Source organism: Schistocerca americana, chromosome 7 (genome assembly GCF_021461395.2).
Source record: "Schistocerca americana isolate TAMUIC-IGC-003095 chromosome 7, iqSchAmer2.1, whole genome shotgun sequence".
Classification (NCBI taxonomy): Eukaryota; Metazoa; Arthropoda; class Insecta; order Orthoptera; family Acrididae; genus Schistocerca; species Schistocerca americana.
The window spans coordinates 373197137-373224365 of NC_060125.1; the positions used below are offsets into that span (position 1 = coordinate 373197137).

Sequence of the window (27229 nt, forward strand, 5' to 3'; positions counted from 1 at the left end):
CTAAGATTCTCCAACCAATCGCCCATTTTGCCGCGAATATTTGACAGTGGCATAATTTTGTAATGTCTTTCATACTCTCTCCAGCGGGTCTGTAAAAACTCTGCTTCGAATCAACTTCTTCACCGCCCATCTCTGCCCCAGAAGTGTAACCCAAGACTCATGTCACAGGCCGGCTACCAACGACAGAGCACGCTTTTTCCACCAGCATGATTTCACCACTGTGGCAAAACAAAGAGGAAAAAATGCATTCTATTCTCCCATCCTCGGCATGGAGAGCTATCAGCCGAGCACTTGAGTCACAGTCAGTAGTGGTTTTCATTTAAAGGCTTTCTAAAAACGTTATCTGCAGCCAGAGTCTGTACTTCTGCGCACACAGAATATTATATCTTTGAATTCACTCACAATACCAACGAGTTTTTGTTATCACCTTGTGGATGCACTATACCGACCGCACACTAGTCTGGGGAAGTGGGCGCGATTGCATTTTTATCACCACAGCAGCATCCTGCCGTATTGTCCTAGGCCGGCGTGCTCTTTGGCCCAGTGCCGGTCTGCCCTCTCACACAACGCCCATTACTTCTGCTTTCTCCCTGCCGTGTGTTCACTGCTCAGTTTATGAAAGGACAGCACCACCAATGTTCCATGGGAATGGCCTCTGTAGTGGTTCCATGCTCCCTCATGCTCATCTGCCCTGGACGGCTCAGTGTCTTCCTTTGCACCTCCACATTCTGAAAGCTCACAGAGACACAAAAAGCAAAGGAAGTTAGTACTGCCTCTGCAGTCATTTTCATATCCAGCCTTACGATCCTAAGCGCAATGGTCCCACTCTACACACCATTAGTGTACTATTCCGTTCCATCTCGAACTGTGGGTGAGAAGTGACTAACAGGAAAGAGTTGCCACCTCTCAAGTAAGCTAGCATTTCCTGTGCAGCATGACAGAATACCTTGTATCGGCACCTCAGTTTAAGATAGGAAAGTTAGATTTGGTGCAACATTCCTAAGTGCACAAGTTACAGCCAGGCACGGGCCTATTGACAGTAAGTTACGCTGACTAGGGTTTCGAAGTCGAATAGAGGCCGCAGGGTCGTCGAACTGCTGAGAAGAGTAATTGCAGTGGTTTGCATGGCGCAAGCTACAGGCAGAAGAGGGCCCACTGGAGCAACCTAGGTGTGGTGAGTATGTGACTCAGAGCGGCGCTTTAGCAAAACAGGGACACACAGCCCTGTATAAATAGGTGTCGTTATCTAACGAGATTCATTCAAGTGTGGAAGCTCTCCTGGACGGCAGGGCGTGTCACACCACCAGCTACATGCAGGAGCAGATGGGGTGCCAGTGTTCCAGTCCATAGCGGGTCACTGCTTTGACCCTCTGAGGCTGGCGTGGGTTCGGCTGCCAGCAAGCCAGTGGCGGGACACTCTTCAGCTCGCTACCACGGGCAGTCGTCTTGGCTTCCAACTCACGCCAGAGGCATCCCGAGACGAGGGCCGCAGATTCGGACACCAGATGTGGTCATCGTGATCTCAGCTACGCCAGCGAGGAAGGACGTAGCGGGACGCTAGGTAGCTCCCAGCGGAGCAGTGCTGAGTCAACAGGGAAGAAGACCACTGAGCCGGCTGACAGCGCTGCCTTGATGACGCGGTCCTACGAGGCCGACACACAGAAGCAAGTTGCACTGGGTCACTGGGGCGGTGGCCTCAGCATTGCGGGACCCTGTGACGCAGACTGAGGCGGATGGGGCACTGTGGTGGAAACAAATGAATCATTTGGAAAACTCGGATGAGTCTAAATACGGTGCCTTCTACCTCTTCCCGCTACATTTGGTCATCTTGTTACATTTGGTGGCAGAAGTTCTCATTGCAGCCTAATACCTACAGCCAGCAATAGAAAACCTGTCGGTATGTCTCGAAGGGGCATTTAAAGCTTATACCAAGTTCGCATTTGTGTCTATATCCCAAGAAGCACGGTGAGTTGCTGCATAATTGACACACACCATAGCGACATCACACAAACATTCGACTACACACGGCATCAGAAATCTGCCTCTCAATGGTCTTCTGAATGAGCAACACAAGGGGAAGTCACTATATACAAATTGTGGCTTGTGGGAACCCAGAGGTAAATGCAACAGAGCTGGACGCAGCCGTTTTGGGAATGCTGTGCCGACCCAGATTGTACTCAACGATCCCCTTACGAATAATTTGGCGTCTCGGCATCGACAGTACAAACCTTGACAGGCTCTTCCTTTTTGTAATGAACTAAACTGAGTATCTACAGGGTTTGGACGGAAGTATACAAACACAATGAGAAGTGCATGCTTGAACATAAATGCGGAACATAGCCAAGCAGGCTACGTCGTTGTATTTGAGCTCGAACATCACCATTTGCAATGTCCTCAATATGTCGCAAATATTAGAAAGTCTTCTGTGTAGCTGTCAGCGCATTATTTCGGAAATAATTCGAACATAGAAAAAATTTTGGTGTTCATATGGTGACTGCTTCCGTAACCAAAGGGAGCCAAAATGTTTGGTGTTTCAAGAGGCACAGGTTTTTCCAGATGTTGTGACTGGTTTGATGCAGTCCGCCACGAATTCCTCTCCTGTACTAACCTTTCATCTCAGAGTAGCTGGATATATTTCAGTCTCTGTCTTCCGCTGCAGTTCCCATCCTCTACAGCTCCCTCTAGTATCAAAGAAGCTATTCCCTGATGTCTCAGCATATGTCCTATCATCCACTCCCTTCTTATTGTCAGTGTTACCCATACATTCGTTTCTAGAGCGGTTCTGCGGAGAACCTCCTCATTCATTATCTTATCAGTCCGTGGCCATTCCCAGCAACAATTACTGCTGTTATCAGTGCCAAAGGAGGGCATACCGGCTATTAGGTAGGTGCTCATAATGTCTTGGTTGGCCAGTGCATACAAGCCTGTCAAAGCCAAAACAACTGTTACATACAACATAACATACAGTGCACTGAATATATAGCATGGACACTTTCTTTAAAGTCGTTTGAGAAAGGTCTGTTCCCGCCCTGCAGCCATTCACAACAGACAAACCGCATCGCTTAGTCGGCGAATCCAGACTAAGCCGGCTGCCGCTTCGGAACAGAGCGGTGGATTCGCCCATCGCTTAGAACGACCACGAGTTTCTGCATAGCTCATCTGCTGAAGCCGTTAACTAATCTAAAACGTTTTTTCGTTATTTCGTCGTCACTGGCACATTGCAAATCCAAAAGTTCAGGGTTCAAGCCCCAGTAACTTTAGGACGTAATCTGTCATTTATCACTTCATCACAATTTGCAATGAGTTTTTAATGTGAGAAATTATGTACTGTTGTTCGTTGTCCACGTTAAAATGCGGGTCCCCTGATAGATGCAAGCTAAGCCACTTCACAGATGGAGGAAGGCTATAGCATTTAACCTCTGGAGGGACGATACCTTGTAAAATACTGTGCTGCAAAAGTCACGTTCCGAACGAGAATTGCTTAATACGTATTGTCGTCAAGTAATCACCTATTTTAATCCACCAATTCACATACTTTTCTTTTGTAAATGCTTTTTCTCAGGCCATAACTCACGTGAGCGGTATTATTTTTAATTAACGTCTGTAAAAGGACAACAATGGAATGTTAGCAACTTTCTTAATAAGTACCATAGCGTACAATAAAGGATGTTTTATTTAAATAATATAAATATATTTTTGTCATTTTTGTTTTTACTCATCGCTCAACAATGAGACATCGTTACGGTCTCCTGGTTTTGTTAAAAGGGTGGTGCAAGAAAGGCGTCATTTGTTCGAATATCTTCTCGTAGACGAGCTCCTTTGCATGGATTCCCCAAATGAAATCCAGATGCGACCACTCGTCCATATCTACGCGAAATAATCCAATGGGGTTCTTCAATTCCTTATATGCTTTCTTCACATCCTGCAAAATAAAAATACAGTTATAGTGTTATTTCGTAAGACAATGATTAAGTGCGAAATGAAAATGATAAATTCTGAGTATAAAACGAAAGAGCAAATATAGCTGTTCTGCATAAGTCTCTGTTTGTCGATCTTAATGGATTGGTGTATTGTGGAATAATAATTTTATCGACATTTAGATCTACAAGAAAATTGCCCTTCACTACTTAATATGAAACAGGTTTGCAGAGCGAAATACATTGTTTCCTTATTATCTCAGGTACACTTTTACCAATAATTCATCCCTCATGTTACTGATAACGCTTGGGAACAGCATCAGAGACGATGACTCGTAATGGAGACAGTAACACTTCAATTGCTTCATATGCGTACCCGGATCTTTTCCAATATTGTAACACACAATTTCATAGTTTGTATATATCTTTTAGATTAGTAGCATTTTACGTGTTTTTGAGTAGAAATACAGAGTAACAGTTTGTTTATCTCTTTTCGTATTTGCGATCGTTAGTATACAGTGAGTTAATTTTGTAGTACAGATTCACGTCACCGAAAACTTCAGTGACGCCTTACCTGCTTGATTCATTCTGCCTTTACAAATAGTAAACAATCAGTATATGTGTAACTGTAGAGCGGGAGAAGGCAAGCATCGCTGTTCATAATGTGTGTGTGTGTGTGTGTGTGTGTGTGTGTGTGTGTGTGTGTGTGTGTGTGTATCTCATTTAGATCCTACTATTCTTACGCGCTTCAACATCTATACTCCGCACGTCACCTTGAAGTGTGTGGCCGACGGTCACTATCTTGTCCCACTTTTCCTCTTCATTTCACGAATGACGTGCGGAAAATTATTACTATCGGCACTGCTCCGTACGAACTCTTCTTTCTCTAATTCTCTCGGCGCGATCATTTCGCGAGACGAATGTGGAAGTAATAAATTACCCTCTCACATTAATGTGACCACGTGTCAAAAGCCTGCATAACCACCTGTTGCATTTCGGACCGCTGCGAAATTTGGAGGAAGAGTGTCACTGAGTTTTTGGAAGTTACAGACGCAGTTGTGGAGCCATGCCGCCCCCAGTGCCCTGGGCAGCTTCGCTAAGTTTCTCTGATAAGGATCCATACTACTTGCAGCACGATCGAGGTGGTCCCGTATATTCGTTGTTTTGTTTTAATTCGTGGAGTCTGGCGACCAAGGGAGTACGGAAACTCTTCCTGGTGCTCTTCAAACCACCCAGACAAGACGTCGTTCCATTAATTGGTTTATGTCTTTATGGACTCGAGGACAAAATTTGATACTAAGTTCTTGGAGACAAACAAAAATTGTGGGTTGTAGTTTTCTGGAAATTATTGATCCGTGTCAGTTGTGATGATAAAATCTATTTAACAAAATTTGGAATCATTATTTCTTTTGCCATTAATTCCATTGTAATTCACGAACTCGCTAAAATATTGTCACGTATTACCACGACAACAAGAGAAAAGAAACATTAGACTGGATCTGAATACGACGCGCAGCATTTCGAAACTGTGCCCTTAGTCGCTGCGCTGCCAACGCACTTCGTTTTACACAGCACGAGCATCGTTATGGTGTTGCGTCAAAACTTTGATCGCCATTTTCTAGAAAGCTATTGCGTGTTGACACCTAACCCAAAATAGGTGTCACTTTATTTTCATCCTTACATCACCTTGCCAAGTTCTATGGCGTCGAAGAGCGACCTTTAGCGGGTGCCCCTGCAATTTGTATCCTGCCACTCTTGCTAACCGCAGATGATGCTGATACAGTACCTTATGATCACTGCTTTTCTACTCGACGTTAATTGCTTCGAAACGTTCAGGTGTATTCTTTACTGCGATGAAACAAATTTCCGACGTTTGTTCTAATGTGGCACTGAAATAACTCAATGGCGGCTCATGAAAATTCGTACAAGTCCAAGATTAGAATCCTGATTTCCCGTTTTACGCGAGCGGTAGCCTTAATCGTGTTTTTTTTCACATTAGACTACAGAAAATGACTGATTTGATTACTAATGAATCTTTATACTGAAAAACTACTTTCAGAATGTTTTTGTTATGGCTGCGACGCTATCCATTTTCTCATACTAGCAATAGGAGGCGAAAAGAAGTAGTAAGTACATAATTGAATTAACAAATAAAAAACATAAACGTTCTACTTCCATTATAAAACAATCTCATATGCTGATCTTATATTAGCAATGTGTCTCGCCGATCCCCGATGCTCTCATGCTGGAGTCGGGCACGTCTTCTCGTGAAACTGCAGAGACGCACCACCGACCTCTTCTATTCTTGCTCTGTATCATCATATATATTAATTAAACTCTCCTACTTGTTACCCCCCCCCCCCCCCCCAAAGTGCATGGAAGAGTGGCGTTTATGCTACAGAGGTGCCCATCTTATTACATTTTATTGCTATGTTTTAACATACAGTATAGGAAGATTTTGTTACGGGAGGTTGGCGGGTAGGTAGGATCACAAAGCAGACATACAGCATGAGAACGGCCGGGAGAACAAGAGCCGTATCGTACTGAAGCAGAGAAAGACAGTGGGGATTCATCTACTACGCTTAGCGGTAAGAAGCGCTTATTGCTTGAATATTACTGTACAGCTCCAATCGTTCTGATGACGTTACTTGCACTGAGAACCTGTTAATAATAATTTCAATATTACTCAGGACACAAGGAAATGACAATTACAAATTTTGATTAGTCAGTGCTTATTGATGGAAAGGACGGGCCAATCACAAGTGTGCCTTGCGAGGGCAGGCGTCAGACTGCTAAGAAAGCTCACTACCCGTCTACGATCAGGTTCCGAGGAGGTAACACATGAATCCGTGTATAAAATGTGATATCACGTAAGGAGGAACAGTTTGTTGAGAAATTGCTTCGAATTAGACACTTGTGCGCTATTGTGTTAATTCAAGGCGGTCTACGATCGGTTTTCGAGGCGGCAACACGCGACCTCGTGTGCGAAGTGCAACTCCTCATTAAGACGCAATTAATGGGTAAAGTTGCCTCGGAAAGCATACTTGTGCGATCTCATGTTGATCATAAGATTGTGTGAAGCATTTGGCTGACTCTTGCAGTGCTCGGGAAACAGTGATTAATTTCCGGGAACTCTGTATGAATAGTAACGATAGAAACCTTTTTACTATTTTTGCGATTAATGAAATAAAACAAAAAGTCGTTGGCATCCTAACATTTTAAGATTCTTATTACGCTTAGCATTTAAACCTACCCACTTGTCAAGTTATTGCCGGCCGGTGTGGCCGAGCGGTTCTAGGCGCTACAGTCTGGAACTACACGACCGTTACGGTCGCAGGTTCGAATCCTGCCTCGGGCTTGGATCTGTGTGATGTCCTTAGGCTAGTTAGGTTTAAGTAGTTCTAAGTTCTAGGGGACTGATGACCTCATATGTTAAGTCCCATAGTGCTCAGGGCCATTTGAACCATTTTGTCAAGTTATTATGCACTGCTTAGGGCACAAGCGTTAGAGCTCGCAACCGACGGAAAAGAAACCAAGCGGAATAACAGCTACAGAACACATTTATTGGACGTGAGGTAAGCAAGTTGCCTCTGGTTGTGCTAAGGAAAGTGATCGCGGCCATTCCTTGCTAAAACCCACCATGTTTCTCAATCCCGGCTTACCTTTAAGGCGAGAAGTTTCATTTCCTCATTGTGTAGCATAAGAGGGTGAAATCTGCGTTTACTGTGTGACTACATTTTACCAGTTCCCCTGATATTCGTTGCAGTACTTCCTAAAAAGTTACAGTAATAGAGTCTTTATATTGGATTTCTTGCAGAAACTTGCAAAATTCAAGTACATTCTTGCAGGCATCTAGAAACACATAAAACATTGCATGAGTATCCAAAACATTCCACTGAGGACACAGGGGCGTAGCCATCATATGAATAGCACGTAACTGGGATCCCACTTACTACCAGATATCATAGCGCAGGCGTCACTTCATCAAGGAAAACATGGTGCACTGAACGCCATAACACTGGCTACGCTGCTGTTGGTTGCTGTCACTCCCCCCTCCACTTCCATCCTCCCGTTCCCCCCTCTATGGTATTACTTGGCAATGCTCGTGACAATATATCATGTGCCGGTGCAAGCCTGGTACTCGGTAGGTCCGTTTGAGCAGAGGTAGCTGAATTCGACGAAAAAGTTCGAATGTGTGTAAGCGACAGTGAGATGTGATCCGCCTCTGCCGGCGCTAGTCGAGAGGATGGTGCCAGTTCCTGTACCAGGGTACCAGGCACATTTGTCTGATGTCGAATCCACATCTTGACATCGTACTAACGTAGACCGCTACTGTACGGTCGCGCAGGTGGACAAGGTCAACGCCCCCTCACCTAATGGTGAGGGTAAGTATTTCATAGCTGACTTTAAAAAGAAGACCTAAGCTCACAAAATTTCTTAACGTCGCAAGGAGCCGGCGCCATAGCATCGCCGGCATCGGCAGCACTTGAGCCAAGTGTGGGATATGTGACGCCACAGAGGTGCCTGTTGTGTCATGGTTAAAGCTCTTCACGTGTTACCTCGAAATCGTTCTAACTACACTCCTGGAAATTGAAATAAGAACACCGTGAATTCGTTGTCCCAGGAAGGGGAAACTTTATTGACACATTCCTGGGGTCAGATACATCACATGATCATACTGACAGAACCACAGGCACATAGACACAGGCAACAGAGCATGCACGATGTCGGCACTAGTACAGTGTATATCCACCTTTCGCAGCAATGCAGGCTGCTATTCTCCCATGGAGACGATCATAGAGATGCTGGATGTAGTCCTGTGGAACGGCTTGCCATGCCATTTCCACCTGGCGCCTCAGTTGGACCAGCGTTCGTGCTGGACGTGCAGACCGCGTGAGACGACGCTTCATCCAGTCCCAAACATGCTCAATGGGGGACAGATCCGGAGATCTTGCTGGCCAGGGTAGTTGACTTACACCTTCTAGAGCACGTTGGGTGGCACGGGATACATGCGGACGTGCATTGTCCTGTTGGAACAGCAAGTTCCCTTGCCGGTCTAGGGATGGTAGAACGATGGTTTCGATGACGGTTTGGATGTACCGTGCACTATTCAGTGTCCCCCCGACGATCACCAGTGGTGTACGGCCAGCGTAGGAGATCGCTCCCCACACCATGATGCCGGGTGTTGGCCCTGTGTGCCTCGGTCGTATGCAGTCCTGATTGTGGCGCTCACCTGCACGGCGCCAAACACGCATACGACCATCATTGGCACCAAGGCAGAAGCGACTCTCATCGCTGAAGACGACACGTCTCCATTCGTCCCTCCATTCACGCCTGTCGCGACACCACTGGAGGCGGGCTGCACGATGTTGGGGCGTGAGCGGAAGACGGCCTAACGGTGTGCGGGACCGTAGCCCAGCTTCGTGGAGACGGTTGCGAATGGTCCTCGCCGATACCCCAGGAGCAACAGTGTCCCTAATTTGCTGGGAAGTGGCGGTGCGGTCCCCTACGGCACTGCGTAGAATCCTACGGTCTTGCCGTGCATCCGTGCGTCGCTGCGGTCCGGTCCCAGGTCGACGGGCACGTGCACCTTCCGCCGACCACTGGCGACAACATCGATGTACTGTGGAGACCTCACGCCCCACGTGTTGAGCAATTCGGCGGTACGTCCACCCGGCCTCCCGCATGCCCACTATACGCCCTCGCTCAAAGTCCGTCAACTGCACATACGGTTCACGTCCACGCTGTCGCGGCATGCTACCAGTGTTAAAGATTGCGATGGAGCTCCGTATGCCACGGCAAACTGGCTGACACTGACGGCGGCGGTGCACAAATGCTGCGCAGCTAGCGCCATTCGACGGTCGACACCGCGGTTCCTGGTGTGTCCGCTGTGCCGTGCGTGTGATCATTGCTTATACAGCCCTCTCGCAGTGTCTGGAGCAAGTATGGTGGGTCTGACACACCGGTGTCAATGTGTTCTTTTTTCCATTTCCAGGAGTGTATTTGTAGGAGACGTTTGTAGTTGAGTGCTGCTGTGCGTCATTAGTGAATATTGTCCCAGAACATTTCATCTTGTTCATCATCCTTAACGATGCCACGCAGCCGATAGGAAGCCCTCTGCCAATGTTCATTGCCCCCGTCTTCGCCATGTTCATGCAACTTTCTATAGCCGTCCCATAGTGAGCGATCCAATTCAGTGCCACTCGTACCTCGTCACTTTACCGTGCCACGAATACGAGGTCATTCGCATACGATTTACATATAAATGTGTGGCCCCTCATCGTCGGTCCTGAAGGCCACAATGTAACGGCTCGAGAGCTGTGGAATAAAGTATCGTAGACAGCGGTCGTACACTGTTGTCTCTACCGATCGAGGTTTGGTCAAGCAGAATGTATTTGAGAGGCACTGCAGGTATCCTGGTGTAAATCTTGAAGTCGCAGTTAGGAAGCGTCAACGGCCATAGTCCTTTATCCCTTTTCCTCCAGAAAGTTAGGAGATGGCGATAATCATGCCGTCCCTAAGGGCAGAAGGTATGGCGATGGGAATAATCGTACCTACCACAAAGGCAGGTAGGTGGGGCACATAGGGGGACATCGATTCGCAGTACATAGCAGTCCATCGAGGAGCCATGAGATCCTCAGATGTCCGATAAAACTCGAACGGAAATCCAATATATCAGATATCCCAGATAGTGTCCAGGGAACTTCGTGGAAGGCTGCCACATCGTGTTCCATTTCTTCCTAGAGGTGACTGTAATGTTTCACAAAAGAATTGGCAAATCGTTTTGCGATATCAGACAGCTAGCATACGGCATGTCGACGGCGACAGCTCCTATTACAGCTCTCAGATTTCGTTGTTTCTTTCCTATTACGTGATGCATAGACGGTGGTTTCCCTGAAACCGATCAAAAGCTTCCTCTCGGACTACTGCTCCCTGTATGTTGCGTCGCACTAGGAAAGTTATCTAGCCCCCCTTCCGGTTAACTGCAGCTTGCCAATCTTGTGAAGGAACTTGGACAGACAGCTCCCATAGCATCATAAAATAAGATACTATCGTAATACGTCTCCACTCCGACTATTCCCATCCATTTGCGAAAAATGCCCAGTTCAAAGCAGGCTTGACACAATCCAGGCTCTATCGAAGTGCCGGAGGATACGTCAGGAGACGTTGTTCACATGTATTCCACGTGTTTCCTATTAAACTTCAGCGCTCCGCGTCTCGGAGGTGTGCTGTATTCCTCTTCCACGTGCCTCGAGTCCTCTACACCTGCTGTCGTCGGAGCGGGGCCGTACATATATGCGCTGTATGATCGGAGAAGACCACAGACCACAATTCTGCATCATGGATAACATTTGTGAGACTGCGTGTGATACAATGTCGATCGATACGACTTGTAACATATGTATATCCGCGACGGTCGCCATGCACACATTCCCAAGATCAATCAAATTCATAGCCCGCACCACCACCAGCTCGTGGCATGAGGTATAGCTTAGCCGCCGACCTTCGGGGCGAGAACTCAGCTGGAATCGCCTACAAATAGAAAATGGTCATCTCTACCCAAGACGGGGAAATCTGCTCCGCATGAAGTCTGGAACGGTCCCGCCGCCTCTCTGTACCAGACGGAGCATTATTGATAATTCCGAAGTACAGTCACTGTCAACGCGAGTCATCTTGCTGACAGAAGATACACCACATTCTCATCCTCATTCTCATCCTCCTGTTAGGGATGGGGAAAACAGACCAGTTAAAATCGATACCGGTATTTTGGTTCTGAATAACTGGAGTTTTTCGGTTTGATCTCGTTTATAACAGGTCGTCTTCATTTTTTCTAATAACCTACTAAGAAAACGAAATATCGATTAACTGTAGCAACAGTGCTAAAATTTTTCGTTTTTAAATAAATATTTTTTTTTAAATTAATAATTTTTATTCGTAATTTTCGTTGGTTTCAAATATTGCGTTAACACAGAAAACGGGAAAAGCCGTCAGCGCTATTTTAATAACAATTTTGAAGTGCGATACACTTGCAGATAGACGACGCGCTAAACGGAAGGGACTGCTCACTAAATTCCGAAATCCGTTCTTCGCCAAGGATGTAGAGCATATATTATTACCACCAACTTTCAAATCGCGCAATGATCACCATTCAAAGGTAAGGGAAATTAGAGATCGTACTGAGGCGTTCAGACAGTCGTTTTGCCCTCGTGCGATCCGCGAGTAGAACAGAGGGGGGAGGGGGTGGGGGGGAATATGACTTTGGCGCGAATTGTGCCCTCCACCACACACCTCTTGGTGGCTAGCGGAGTATATATGTAGATGTATGTAGATATAGAGTCGGCAATGAACAGGTGACATAATAATTGTAACAGAATTGCTGAAACAAATCTGTCCCTTTTGCCATGTGTCGTGGCTTAAGTTATGCGTCTACGTACAGAATGCAAAACTTACCCCCATCTGGTCTATATGGTACTTTTTCTCTGTCGCTACCGACATACGTTGTATTGCAGAATAGCACCAACCCTAGTGACGTAGCAACCAAGTACAGTGCTTCATTTGCTTTAAGAGTTTAAAGATTTGTCTGCCATTTCTATCATAAGTATTGTTTCTCATGTCAACCTCACTTTTTCTCGACACATATTAATCTTTCAGGGAAGAATGAAACATAGCTGGAAAGGTTTCGTATCCGTTTTCTGACATTCCGTATCGATTTTGCGCTAAAACTTAGTGTTTTAGGAAAGTTTTAACGTAAAAGAGACTTAACTACCTCAGGCAAAAGGGCATCATGGATGCCGAAGTTCATAACAGTATTTTACGAAGATGGCTTATCAAAATGAATGAAAGGTTCCATTTTCATATCATCTCATTACAATTACCGTTTTATTTGTTTTAAAATATTTATTAACTGGATAATCTGTATAGAGCATTGCGATGGTAATAACCGTTACCACTGTGATAGTCTTATCTCTGCCGTCGTACAACCCGACTTTTCTAAATGAATCTACATATTTCTCACTGCCGCCTTGAATTACGAGTTACCTACTGCTTCTAGACCTAACGTACTTACACAAAGTACGAAGTGCAATCAAGATTTCTAAATTCAGTTAGAGGTTATTGCGACCTTAGTGATGTTCCAGGTAACAAGCAAACACTATGTTCTACGAGGGTAATCCCAAAAGTAAGGTATTCCATTTGTTATAAGTACATAGACCAGTTTATTTCTACAATGGTTTACGTCAGCTTACAGCTTGAACATTTAGCTATTTTTCGACATAATCATCATTTCTGTCAATGCATTTTTGTAGACGCTGTGGCAGTTTCTGTATGTCCATGTCATACCAGCTCGCCGCCATGCTGTTCAGAAAGTTATGAACCTCTTCTTTCACCTCGTCGTCGGAGCTGAATCGCTTTCCGGCCAAATGTTCTTTTAACCTAGGGAACAGGTGATAGTCACTGGGCGCCAAGTCAGGACTATAGGGTGGGTGCGTGATTAAGTTCCACTGAAACTGTTGCAGGAGGGCAATGGTTTGCCGAGCGATGTGTGGGCGAGCGTTGTCATGGAGAATGTGTACGCCCTTGCTCAGCACTCCTCTTCTCCGGTTCTGAATTGCCCGTTTGAGTTTTTTTCACAGTCTCATAGTATCTGGCAGCGTTAATTGTGGTCCCAGCGATTCAGCTCCGACGACGAGGTGAAAGAAGAGGTTCATAAGTTTGTGAACAGCATGGCGGCGAGCTGGTATGACATGGGCATACAAAAAGTGTCACAGCGTCTACAAAAATGAATCGACAGAAATGATGATTATGTCGAAAAATACCTAAATGTTCAAGCTGTAAACTGATGTAAACTATTGTAGAAATAAACATGTCTATGTACTTCTAAAAAAATGGGAGACCTTACTTTTGGGATTACCCTCGTAACTTATACATTTCGCATTTATGTACGTCCCTGTACTTTATATTCTTATTTCTCATTAAACTTCTCTTCAACAACAGTTAAATGTAAATATGACTGTGGAAAGTTAGAAATTACAAGCAATAATGCATGGATATGTGTATACAAGGCTGTATCATAAATTCATGATTATTATTTCACGTCATTCGGTTGATTTTTAAAAATGTTTTCTCTTCAGTTCCACGACTACTCTTATCCCCAACGACTTCACTTATTCGAAATAGTGAGCTTATTAAAAAATATAAAAGTCCTACACTTTCGCAAGGGTCCCCTGGTGAATTAATAAAAGAGGAAGGAAACTATGCTAACACTAAGAAATTAAAAACTTGACATTTCAGCCTTCGTATACGATAAAAATAGAATGTAGCTGATCTGCTGCTTATGTTCACATAATATTCCTTTATCTACTTGTAGCCCTTGAAAGAGGACAAATTAATACGAAAAACTGAGTTTTTCAACCTCAGTTCTGATTAATGGTAATGCTCAAATAGTGGTATGGTATCCGATTTTTGAGTACAGTTTCAAAAAATTAAAACCTGTAGGAGAATACTGGTAATTTTTTGTAGAATTCGACCGCTTATCACTTTTCGAGAAAAGCTGTGAACGGATTAAGTTTTCTTTTTAGTTTTGCCTATTTAATTTAATATTTTGCTTCTTTGTGGAATTTTGAAACTGAGAGAGTCAAAATTTTTTGAATTGTGAGGTGGAAAGTGCCTCCTCTTGAGAGTCAATGTGGTCATTGTCCTTGCTGTGCACATCGCTGTCTCCCGTTGAGCGCATCAGGCAGGTGTCCCACCGTGCCAGGCGTCGTTCCTTGCGATGTCTCCGCGATATTTGTTTGCGCGTCTGCGCCTCCATATCCTAATGAGGATTATGTGATGGTTAGCTGGCGTTCATTATGTCATTTCCATTTTCTTTTACAAATTATTGTTTACATAACGTTGCTCAAATCAGATTAGGTACTACCATCTTCATACTCAACAGTTTCGGATATGTCATAGACTCCAAAATCCACTACATCGGAAGTCATGTTTCCAAATTCGTATTCTTCGCATCGTTAATGTGCTTTCAGTTTCTAGCAGTTCCATGAGAAGTTTCACTTGCACCACCTTCTTCAGTTGTCCATATGATAGGCTTCTCTATTGCTGTGCTATTAAGTAGTTAAAACGTGAATAGTTGTCTATGGTTTTGACATGCACATTTAATAAATTTATAAGCTGTTCCTTCTCTGTTTTTCTCCTTCGACACTTATTTACGAGGGCGGTTCAGAAAGTAACCTCCGATTGGTCACAGTGCGGGTTGTGGGGGGAGTAGCTACGCCATCCGTGCGTTCACGCACTCAACAGGTCAGTCGGCATCAAGCCGTGGTCGAGTGAACGTCGTACCTGCGCTAGTTTAGTTTTTGTGGCAGTTTGAAATGTGTGCTGCAATAGAAAACCCCGCCAAATGTGAAGTGCGTGCTGTCATAAGGTTTTTTACAGCCAAAGGATATTCTGCAGCAGCTATTCATCGTGAGCTTTGTGCCGTGTACGGACCAAGAGTTAAGAGTGAAGGAGTTGTCCGTGAATGGGTACGTTTATTTAAAAGTGGACGAGAAAACGTTCATGATGAAGAGAGGAGTGGTAGACCATCATTGGTGACTGACGAACTCGTTCAGACAGTTGATGCAAAAGTTCGTGAAAATCGACGTTTCTCAATGTCGGAATTGTCTACTGGTTTTCCACAGATTTCTAAGACTCTCTTGTACGAGATAGTGACAGCAAGATTGGGTTACCGTAAGTTCAGTGCACGATGGGTGCCCAAAATTCTTACCGACCACCACAAAACTCAAAGAATGGCCTCTGCATTAGACTTTCTGTCACGTTATGAGGACGAAGGAGAACCATTGTTAAACAGAATCGTGACCGGTGACGAAACCTGGATTAAGTACGTGAACCCTGAGACAAAAGAACAATCAAAGATGTGGGCACATTCAAGTTCGCCTACCAAACCAAGAAAAGCCTCGCAAGATTTTTCTGCCAGAAAACTGATGGCAATGGTGTTTTGGGATGCCAAAGGGGTGTTGTTGGTTGAATTCATGGAACGTGGTACGACCATTAATCAAGACGTGTACTGTGAAACAATAAAAAAGTTACGACGGGCTATACAGAACAAACGCCGTGGTATGCTGACTTCCGGTATCGTTTTTTTGCACGATAACGCCCGTCCTCACTCTGCTCGCAGAACAACGGCCCTTCTTGAGTCCTTCAAGTGAGACGTTATCAACCATCCACCTTACAGCCCAGACCTGGCGCCAAGTGATTATCACCTCTTCATGCATTTGAAGAAATGCGGTTTGATGACGACGAAGAGCTCAAAGATGCGGTCACAGGCTGGCTCCAGGCACAAGCGGGTGATTTTTATGCAGAAGGAATTTCAAAGCTTGTGAAGAGATACGATAAGTGCCTCAATCGCTATGGAGACTATGTAGAAAAATAGTGCAAAGATGTAGTTGTAAGATGTATATATTAAAATATTTTTATTTAACTTGGTGTATTTTTTTAAATCAACCGGAGGTTACTTTCTGAACGGCCCTCGTAATTCTTTACAGTGTTAAGACGGGAGACGTTGTATTGTATTTGTAGTTCCAGCTGAGTGAAGTCCGTAATTGGCGCTCGGGACGTCGCATCGCAAATTTTCGCTCGAGTAATCTTCAGTAGTGGAGTACCATATGAGTCCTCTTTGTGAGTAATGATGCGTAAATTCAGTATCTTTCTTTGGAGTCAACAGACTTCATTGCGCATAAATCGCCTTAAAGCGTAACTGTAGTACAGTAGTACTCATCGAAACATACATAGACACCTGCTGTCTACCATCTGCTAAACACCATACACTGATGAGCCAAACCATAATGACCACCTGCTTAATAGGTAATTGGTCCGTCTTTGAAACGAAGTACGTCACTGATTCTACATATCAGGGATCCAACAGTTTGTTGCTAGGTTTGCGGAGGTACGTGGCATTAAACGTGTCCGCACAGGTCAAGTAATTCGCGTAAATAGCTGATTTGCGTGCACGATGATAACGCATGCTAACGACCCAGATGCTTTCCATACAATATACATCAGGCGAATTTGGTGACCGAGACATCGTCTGAGTTCACTATAATGTTCCTCAAACCACTGTACACGGTTATGGCTCCGAAGCATGGACAATTATACTGGTGAAAGACGACATCACCGCCAGGGGAGATATTAAGTATGAAGGGATGCAGGTGGTTCGCAGTTGTCAGAATGTCTTTAGTTATCACCACAGGTCCCATGCAAGCGCAGTAGTACGTCTCCATAGCATACTACTGCTTCCACCAGCCTACGTCCGTCGCGCGGTGCACGTTTCGAGCCGCCGTTCACCTCACTGGCGTTTGTGGAGACGACCATTGACCTAGCGTAGCAAAAATGCAATTCACTCTCTGGGCCGACAGGTTTGCATTGATCGACGGTCGAATCCCCAAAGTCCTGTACTTACTACAGTCGTAACTAACGATGCCGTTGGGTCAACATGTGAACACGTAGGGGTGGTCTGCTGCGGAGCTCCATGTTAAACAATGTACGATGATCGGTGTGCTCCGAAACACTTGTTCGTGCAGTAGTCTTGTGGTCTTTCGGCAGAGATGTCATAGATCACCTCTGTATTACTTTGCAGAGCAGACAAGCCCTCGAACCTCACGTTCTGTGAAGAGTCATGAACGTCCAGCCATTAGCGCCTAGTGCTACTTTCACCATCCTTCTACCTCTCTCCTAGATGCTCACAACAGTAGCACGTGAACATACTACCAGCTTCGCCATTTTCGAGATACTCGTTCACAGGCTCTGTGTAATAATAATCTGCCCTTTGTCAAAGTCGCTTATCCCAATGGGTTTCCCCATTTGCAGCCGATATCTTCGCTAGGGTGATCCCCCGCCCGTGTCTGCTCCGCTTACAAACTTTTGTTACCGCGGTACATGCTCGCAACGCCACCAGGCGGCATCCATCGTCACGATGGGCAGTGGTCATGTTTTGGTTGATCTGTGTAAGAGATTATCACGAAACACAGGACGGAGTGAGCTAGTATGCTCGCAAATGCAGATGCGCGCTTGTGCAAAGTTGAACACAAAAGTGTATCGTGTGGAGGCAGATATACCGAGGGCAAAAACGCTCGTTATCTGAATCTCGAGGGTGCCTTCAGTTGTGGATATCAGTGTAGGATTCGCTTTGAAATGACAAATATTATCTGCTAAAAGATGGAACTCACCTGCTCGCGGGCCAAGCAGTCGTTGTTCCCGTAGTACAAGGCGACAGGCGCAGTGGCGGCGGACAGCCGGTAGTCCGGAGGGACGCGGCTGCCGTAGCGCTCGCGGTTCGCCGTTGGCCCGAAGTCGAACTGCCGGAAGTGGCCTGCAACACCAACGCCGCACGTCGCATTCCGTCGTGTTTGTACTCACGGTCTGAGGTGTGAGGTTGCCCTGTTATTCTGCGCAACGGATTAATCTGAGATGTACCCTTTACCCTGTCACTCCTGCAAGATGCAATTTCCACCCCTACACTACTACAGAAGTTAGACAGACGCTGCTAACGTTCTAAAGAGAAATGCCTGAAAAACTTTCAGCAATAAATATCTTCTGGAGTCGTCCGCTGTAAGGAAATGACACAGAAATTCACAAAATTTCTCACGTAACTAGTGGGATACTTGGGTACTGGAGTAGTGCTAGTTAGTGTAAGAAAAACATGAAACTAACAAAAGTTATTATTTATTTTGCAAAAATTCTGAGAAATCACAATGGCACTTTTAGTTATGAACTGAACAAGTTATATCCTGGTTCTTTTCGGAATGTGAAGTTACCTCTCAAGGATAGAATTCGCTAATGAAATTTCTATACAAAGTTTAAGATGGTTGTTGACTTGGCAGAATGGCTGAGAGGCGCACCTGCTCAACATGGATAATTATCCTTTAGAATGTTGCTAGGTACGGTCGAGGCTGTCGCGTGTGAAATGCAGTGAAGTGTACTGTTGTGGAGGAAAAATGGGGCTCGAAATAGCTGTAGCGCACAATACCGTAAGCTGCGATGACTGCTGTCTGCGCCGCTCGCTGCTGACAAATAAGAAAACTCTCGTTCTATCTGGATTGACCTTCGCCAATCAAACTCTCCCTATGCCTTGATGAAGTCAAGGAATCCTATTCGCCCCTAGTCTAACTATTGTCATGGTACACCAGTCAGATAACCAGTCCACCGCGATGCCACTCAAAATTCGCTCGCAGGCGTTTAACTATAACTCTGTCCGTTCACACCGCACAGTAAGTGTGTCGGCCAACACAATGAGCCGGCCGGAGTGGCCGTGCGGTTCTAGGCGCTACAGGCTGGAACCGAGCAACCGCTACAGTCGCAGGTTCGAATCCTGCCTCGGTCTGGATGTGTGTGATGTTCTTAGGTTAGTTAGGTTTAAGTAGTTCTAAGTTCTAGGCGACTGATGACCTCAGAAGTTGCATAGTGCTCAGAGCCATTTGAACCATTTGAACCAACACAGTGAACAACGCTTAATCGCAAGGACTCAATATAGAGCAGCACTTCGATTCGCTCTCGACAGAGGTGCTCTCCCAGTGAAATACTGAGGAGAGACTTGTTCCTCGCTCCAAGAGCGACAACGGAACGCCGCCTCTCCACACCAGACGTGAAGGGGTATATCTTTCGGTGTCTTCCATTATTCCTTCAGCTCAAGGCGTCAGAAATATCGTCTGCCAATCAGCATTGCTCTTCTAAAACGGGAGAATGACGTTTCGTTTAAGGCGACCAATCCGGAAACCTGTAGCACTGGCGTTTGGCGTTTGCTGTCTCCCTGTGAAAATCTCTGAAACTGCGTGCTATGTGTAAAGAATGCGTAGGCTGGCCGCTCCCACACAACGTAGCGGAATTTGCTTTTAAGCCGAACACGGGGTTGTTCCCCCCTTTCAGTCGGGCCCACGCTGTCTGCTACATGGGGAATCACCGGCCGACATAGGCTGGGTCGTCCTCTGAAGGGACCAGCGTCCCGTTGTGCGGTTACTATCCCGAACTAAAAGCTTCTGTGACCATCCTGTCTGGAATGTATGTGTGTACGCCAGCCTCGAGTATTTCAACCACAGTGCACCTACTTCTTAACTGCATATCGTTTACATGAATTCATACAATGTTGACTTTATCTTATCGAGTTTGGGTTCGAATGAAGCGTCTTGATGTGCAGAATATGATTGTGAGGGCAGAATATGTAAGCAATGAAGGTCAGGAGACCATGATGTCTTACAACGGCTGATGCCTAGTTGCTACCAAAATTAACACGGTAGTTATCAAGCCTTCCACGAACGTGTGCAGGCGTGATCATGGGGAAAGGGCGGGACGTGGGGGGTGGAAGATGCGGAGAAAGCTACATGGACACATGTGTGAATAAAACCGCATAGTGTCCCTCTAAGACCACCCAGTTCGGCCTCGGTGGCACCTGCGCACCTTTGCTGATCACTTTAAAAATGTACCTGTACAGAAACAGCCAGTCACCGATTACTTGGCGCTGGTGTGAGAGGCAATCACTTCGACACCCCTGAGATGAGTGGCGTTCTCTCTCTGAACTGCGCGCCTGCTGACCGCATGTGAAATGCAAGGTGTGTCGAAAGGGATGCCTGTCACACCGGCGCCTGGTACTCAGTAACGGACTGTCTCTGTAATGATATTCTGGGTGATCGGAAAATCCCATTACAAACTTCTAGGACTTGCAGAAGGGAGTGAGTACATAATATACTGAGTAGGACCCCATGTCCTGAAACGTCCCGTTTCTGCGCTACAGCCTTTTGAAAACATGTTTGCTAGGTGGGTTTGCAACAGGGTAGTCATTGGGGGGGGGGGGGGGGGAGGTGGCTGCTTACGTCGCATTCGCCAATGTCACTTGACGTCCATCCTTCCTCTCTCACCTGGTTTGAGCCTCACTGACGTGTCTGAGTGTTAGAGCAACATGGTTGAATACATCTTTGCAGAATGTACCGACATGACCCTTCTAACTACGGGAGTTCGCGACAATTGAGGAGCTGCTCTGCGCTGAGCGAGAAATTGGCGATAAATACAAGCTAAATGTCTGTGCCGTAGAGTACTCTGCTTGGAATCGAACTGCGAAGCCATCCGTACCTGAGGACTCACTTGTTTTCAACTCTCTCAGTTGCTTCTCTGTGCCAGATATGCCAATTACTATGTTCCCCAGAAGGAAGTCCGTGCGACGGTCAAACTACGGTATGTTTGTGCCATCCTCTTGTGTGAATGATTTCATAAACGCTATATTTAAAACTTCAATTTTCCTTTTGCTGTCTTCTATTGCCACACCAGACTAGCTGAAGAGGGGCTGAGCAGAATCCTTCGATCCACTTAGCGATTTTATATAGGACCAGAATTTGCTCGTGTGCTCGGAAAGACCTTTTGCTAAGGGATGACGTGAAAGTTGTTGTATGCTTCCTATTTCGATCTTTTTACAGATACAAGACTTTCTATCAGCTTTTGCTTGTCATCAATTGCAAGTTCTTTCTTTAACCGAAAGTGCAACCGTCCCTGCTTCCTCTGCATTTTCAGCATTCTGTCACTAAACTAGGGTGAGTCTTTTCCATTCTTAATCTACTTATTCGGCATATACTTCTCCAGAGTGTGATTTACAGTCCGTTCGAACTTAGTGCGATTTATAACCCGTTTAAACTAGACCGATAATTCGCCTACGTTCGTCATATTGAAACTAAGTGATGTACATTCATTGTGTAAGTGGGACACCAACAGCTGCCTATCTAATCTTTCTAGCAAAATGGTTTCCTAGCTTTCTAGGTGAATTTATAAACTTCAGTAACCACCGTCACTTTGATGACATTATGATTACTAATCTCTGTCTGACAGTGTCGATAAGATCAGGCCTGTTTGCATCTGCTAAGTCCAAAATATTTCATTTGCGTGTAGGCTGTCGAACAAGCTGTTCAAGACAGTTTTCGAAAAACGTGTTCAGAACTACTACACAGCCGCTCGGAATTAGCCGAGCGGCCTAAGGCGCTGCAGTCATGGACTGTGCGGCTGGTCCCGGCGGAGGTTCGAGTCCTCCCTCGGGCATGGGTGTGTGCGTTCGACCTTAGGATAATTTAGGTTAAGTAGTATGTAAGCCTAGGGACTGATAACCTTAGCAGTTAAGTTCCATAATATTTCACACACATTAGAACATTTTTTTAACTACTACATAAGACTGTCCATTACCTACAATGAAACCATAGACGTCCCAGTCTATACTTTGTATGTAAAGGCGCCTCCAACTAATTCTGTAGGATCTGGGTATTTCCGTACAACTGAGCGTAGACTTTATATGAATGATTTTAAAACTGTCACCATGGAATCGGATGGCCAGTAAAAAGACCCCTAATTAATTTTGAGTTCATAAAGACTTGTTACATGCGTCCTTAGTCCGACTCAATTTCAGCCTCAACATACACAACATTTTTGTCGATAGCGATCAACACTCTGCTCTCCTATGACATCTAATCAGTTTTTTCTATATACAATCCATACTTCGCTTAATATTTCTAAAGCTTTCTTTTGGGTCTCACCCATCTCTCGGATCCGAGAGTAATTTGAGCTTGAACTCCCCTGGTGGGCAGTCAATTCAATCAACACTTTATTATGAATATAATAGTTTCCTATTAAGATTTTGACTTTCAACGTGTTTTTTATTTGTACACTGTCTGATTTCAGTCTCTGTGTATCAGATATCGAGAGTTCATCAGAGGACCTCATATTACAACCGAACATAAAAAACGCACATGCGCAATTCTTAAGAACTATGATAGCCCCCAGAAGACACTGAGCGCACACTGGACTTCTTTTCAGCCCTGTTCGGCGCTCCATGATACGCCAAACTTTAGAGTTCCCGATAACTAGTAAACTTCTGTACCCATGTCCCAGCTGAGACCCTGCTAAAGGAGTGACCACCTGTTCACTCACGGGGTGAATGGGCGATGACCAGATGGCCCGACTCCACGTTGATTCTCCCCTTAAAGCGACGCATCTACGTCTACAGGGATACTCTGCAAATCACACTTAAGTGCCTGGCAGAGGGTTCATTGAACCACCTTCATGATGATGTTGTTGTTGTTGTTGTTGTTGTGGTCTTCAGTCCTGAGACTGGTTTGATGCAGCTCTCCATGCTACTCTATCCTGTGCAAGGTTCTTCATCTCCCAGTACCTACAGCAACCTACATCCTTTTGAATCTGCTTAGTGTATTCATCTCTTGGTCTCCCTCTACGATTTTTATCCTCCACGCTGCCCTCCAATACTAAATTGGTGATCCCTTGATGCCTCAGAACATGTCATACCAACCGATCCCTTCTTCTAGTCAAGTTGTGCCACAAACTTCTCTTCTATTCAATACCTCCTCATTAGTTATGTGATCTACCCATGTAATCTTCAGCATTCTTCTGTAGCACCACATTTCGAAAGCTTCTATTCTCTTCTTGTCCAAACTATTTATCATCCATGTTTCACTTCCATACATGGCTACACTCCATACAAATACTTTCAGAAACGACTTCCTGACATTTAAATCAATATTCGTTGTTAACAAATTTCTCTTCTTCAGAAACGCTTTCCGTGCCATTGCTAGTCTACATTTTATATCCTCTCTACTTCGACCATCATCAGTTATTTTGCTCCGCAAATAGTAAAACCCCTTCACTCCTTTAAGTATCTCATTTCGGCCGGCCGCGGTGGTCGAGCGGTTCTAGGCGCTACAGTCTGGAACCGCGCGACCGCTACGGTCGCAGGTTCGAGTCCTGCCTCGGGCATGGATGTGTGTGATGTCCTTAGGTTAGTTAGTTTTAAGTAGTTCTAAGTTCTAGGGGACTGATGACCTTAGAAGTTAAGTCCACAAACTTGAACCATTTTTTTGTCTCATTTTCTAATCTAATTCCCTCAGCATCACCCGACTTAAATCGACTACATTCCATTATCCTCGTTTTGCTTTTGTTGATGTTCATCTTATATCCTCCTTTCAAGACACTATCCATTCCGTTCAACTGCTCTTCCAAGTCCTTTGCTGTCTCTGACAGAATTACAATGTCATCATCAAACCTCAAAGTTTTTATTACTTCTCCATGGATTTTAATACCTACTCCGAATTTTTCTTTTGTTTCCTTCACTGCTTGCTCAATATAAAGATTGAATAACATTGGGGAAAGGATACAACCCTGTCTCATTCCCTTCGCAACCACTGCTTCCCTTTCATACCCCTCGACTCTTATAACTGCCATCTGAGATCTGTACAAATTGTAAATAGCCTTTCGCTCCCTATATTTTACCCCTGCCACCTTCAGAATTTGAAAGAGAGTATTCCAGTCAACATTGTCAAAAGCTTTCTCTAAGTCTACAAATGCTAGAAACGTAGGTTTGCTTTTCCTTAATCTAGCTTCTAAGATAAGTCGTAGGGTCAATATTGCCTCACGTGTTCCAGTATTTCTGCGGAATCCAAATTGTTCTTCCCCGAGGTCGGCTTCTACTAGTTTTTCCATTCGTCTGTAAAGAATTCGCGTTAGTATTTTGCAGCTATGGCTTATTAAACTGATTGTTCGATAATTCTCGATTATTTCACTCTAGTACAGCAGTAGAATAAACGCACAGCTATATTTTCTGTGTGAGATATGATTTCCCTTATTTTATTATGATGATCTTTCTCCTTATGTACGTCGGCGACAACAAAATATTTTCGCATTAGAAGGAAAAAGTTGGTGATTGAAATTTCGTGAGAAGGTTCCGCCGTAACGAAAAACATCTTTGTTTTAATGGTGTCCATCCCAAATTCTGTATCATTTCCTTGACTCTAACCCCTGTTTCACGATATTAAAACACGTGCTGCTCTTAGCTGAACTTTCTCGATGTACGCCGTTAATCCTACCCGGTAAGGGTCCCAGGCTGCGCAACAGTGCTCCAAAAGACCACGGACAAGCGTAATGCAGGCAATCTCTTTAACAGATCTATCACATTTTCTAAGTGTTCTACGAATAGAACCTAGTCTTTAGTTTGCCTTCCCCACAACATTCTCTATATGTTCTTTCCCATTTCAAATGATTCGTAAGTGTAGTTCCTAGATGTACAGTTGAATTTACGCCCTTTAGATTAGACTGATCTATCGTGTAATCGAAGTTTAACAGATTCCTTTTGGCACTCCTGTGGATGTCCTCACACTTTTCAATATTTAGGGTCAATTGCAATTTTCGCACCATTCAGGTATCTTTTCTAAATAATTTTGCAATTTCTTTTGACCTTCTTTTTTTTGATGAGTTTACTAAGCGATAAAAGACAGAATCATCCGCAAACAATCTAAGAAGGCTGCTTAAATTGTCTCCTAGTAGTTTATATAGATAAGGAACAGCAGAGGGCCTATAACAGTACCTTGGGGAACGCCAGTAATCACTACTGTTTTACTCGGTGACTTTCCGTCAGTTACTACGAACTGTGACCTCCGACAGGAAATCACTTATCCAGTCACATAACTGGTATCCAGTCACATAACTGGTATCTAGTCACATAACAGACGATATTCCATAAGCACGCAATTTATCTACAAGCCGCTTGTGTGGTACAGTGTCAAAAGCCTTCTGGAAACCTTTAAATACGGAACCAATTTGGAGTCGCTTGTCAATAGCACTAAATACTTCGTGTGTGTTGAGAGCTAGTTGTGTTTCACAAGAACGATGTTTTCTAAATCCGTATTGACTGTGTGTCAATAGACCGTTGTTCAAATGGTTCAAATGGCTCTGAGCACTATGGGACTTAACATCTGTGGTCATCAGTCCCCTAGAACTTAGAACTACTTAAACCTAACTAACCTAAGGACATCACACACATTCATGCCAGAGGCAGGATTCGAACCTGCGACCGTAGCAGTCGCGCGGTTCTGGACTGCACGCCTAGAACCGCTAGACCACCGCGGAGACCGTTGTATTCGAGGTAATTCATAATGTTCGAATACAATATACGTTCCAGAATTCTGCTACATATCGACGTTAATGATATCGGCCTGTAATTTAGTGGATAACTCCTACTACCCTTTTGAATAGTGGTGTGACCTGTGCAACTTTTCAGTCTTTGGATACGGATCTTCCGTCGAGCGAGCGGTTGTATGTGACTCTTAAGTATGGAGTTACTGCATTAGGATACTCTGAAAGGAATCTCATTGGTGTACTGTGTGGACCAGAAGACTCGCCACTATTAAGTGGTTTAATTTGCTACACTACTCCGTGGATTCTACTTCTAAGTTACTGATTTTGGCAGCTGATCTTGATTCGAATTCTTGAATATTTACTTCGTCTTCTTCGGTGAAGGAATTTCGAAATTCTGTGTTTAATGACTCTGCTTTCGTAATACTGTCGTCGAAATTATTTCCATCGCTATCGCGCAGAGAAGGCATTGACTTTGTCTTGCCGCTAACATACTTTACAAACGACCAGAATCTCTCTGTATTTTCTGCCAGGTTTCGAGATAAAGTTTCATCGTCGAAACTATTATAACCATGTCGCATTGATGTCCGCCCTAAATTTCAAGCTTCTGCAAGAGATCTCCAATCTTAGAGATTTTGCGTTCGTTTAAATTTGGCATGCTTTTTTCGTTGCCTCTGCACAGTATACCGATCTGTTTTGTGTACCAAAAGGGATCAGCTCCGCCGTTTGTTAATTTATCTGATATAAATCTCTCAATTACTGTCGTCACTATTTCTTTTAATACAAGCCACATTTGGTCTACACTTACGTTGTTAAGTTGGTAGGAGTAAAGTTTGTCTCTCAGGAAGGCGGCAAGTGAATTTTTATTCTCTCAGGAAGGCGTCAAGTGAATTTTTTTTCTCTGCTTTTTTGAATAGGTATATTTTTCGTTTATTTTGGAGGATTTGAGGGTCACAATATTCAATCTCGCTGGGACAACCCTATGTTCACTAATCCCTGCATCCGTTTTGTTGCTCGCTATTAGCTCAGATTATTTGTTGTTAAGAGATCAAGTGTGTTTTCACAACTGATCACTATTCGTGAGGGCTCATGAAGTAACTACTCGAAATAATGTTTATAACATGCGTTTAGCACAATTTCAGATGATGTTTTATGCGTACTTCCGTATTTAAACACGTATTTTCACTAACATATGGAGGGTAAACTGAAGTACCACCAACTAGAATTGTATGAGTCGGATATGGGTTTGAAATTAATTTCATTTTCTTTGAATTTCTGAGCACCTGTATCACCTGAGTCGGGAGGTCGGTAAAAGGATCCGATTACTACACTACTGGCCATTAAAACTGCTACCCCACGAAGATGACGTG

At 44.6% G+C, this 27229-nt stretch overlaps 1 protein-coding gene across 1 annotated transcript in view; it reads right to left on the reverse strand.

Annotated features, from left to right (window-relative positions):
• Positions 1-3739: 3739 nt before the first annotated feature.
• The window catches only part of LOC124622949 (lipase 3-like), a 94535-nt gene continuing 71045 nt past the window's right edge, over positions 3740-27229 (reverse strand). The window contains exons 7-8 of the mRNA XM_047148740.1: positions 18140-18282; positions 3740-3922 (exon numbers count right to left, since the gene is read on the reverse strand). Of these exons, the coding sequence (XP_047004696.1) occupies positions 3740-3922; positions 18140-18282 (326 nt within the window). The remainder of the gene's footprint in view (positions 3923-18139; positions 18283-27229) is intronic.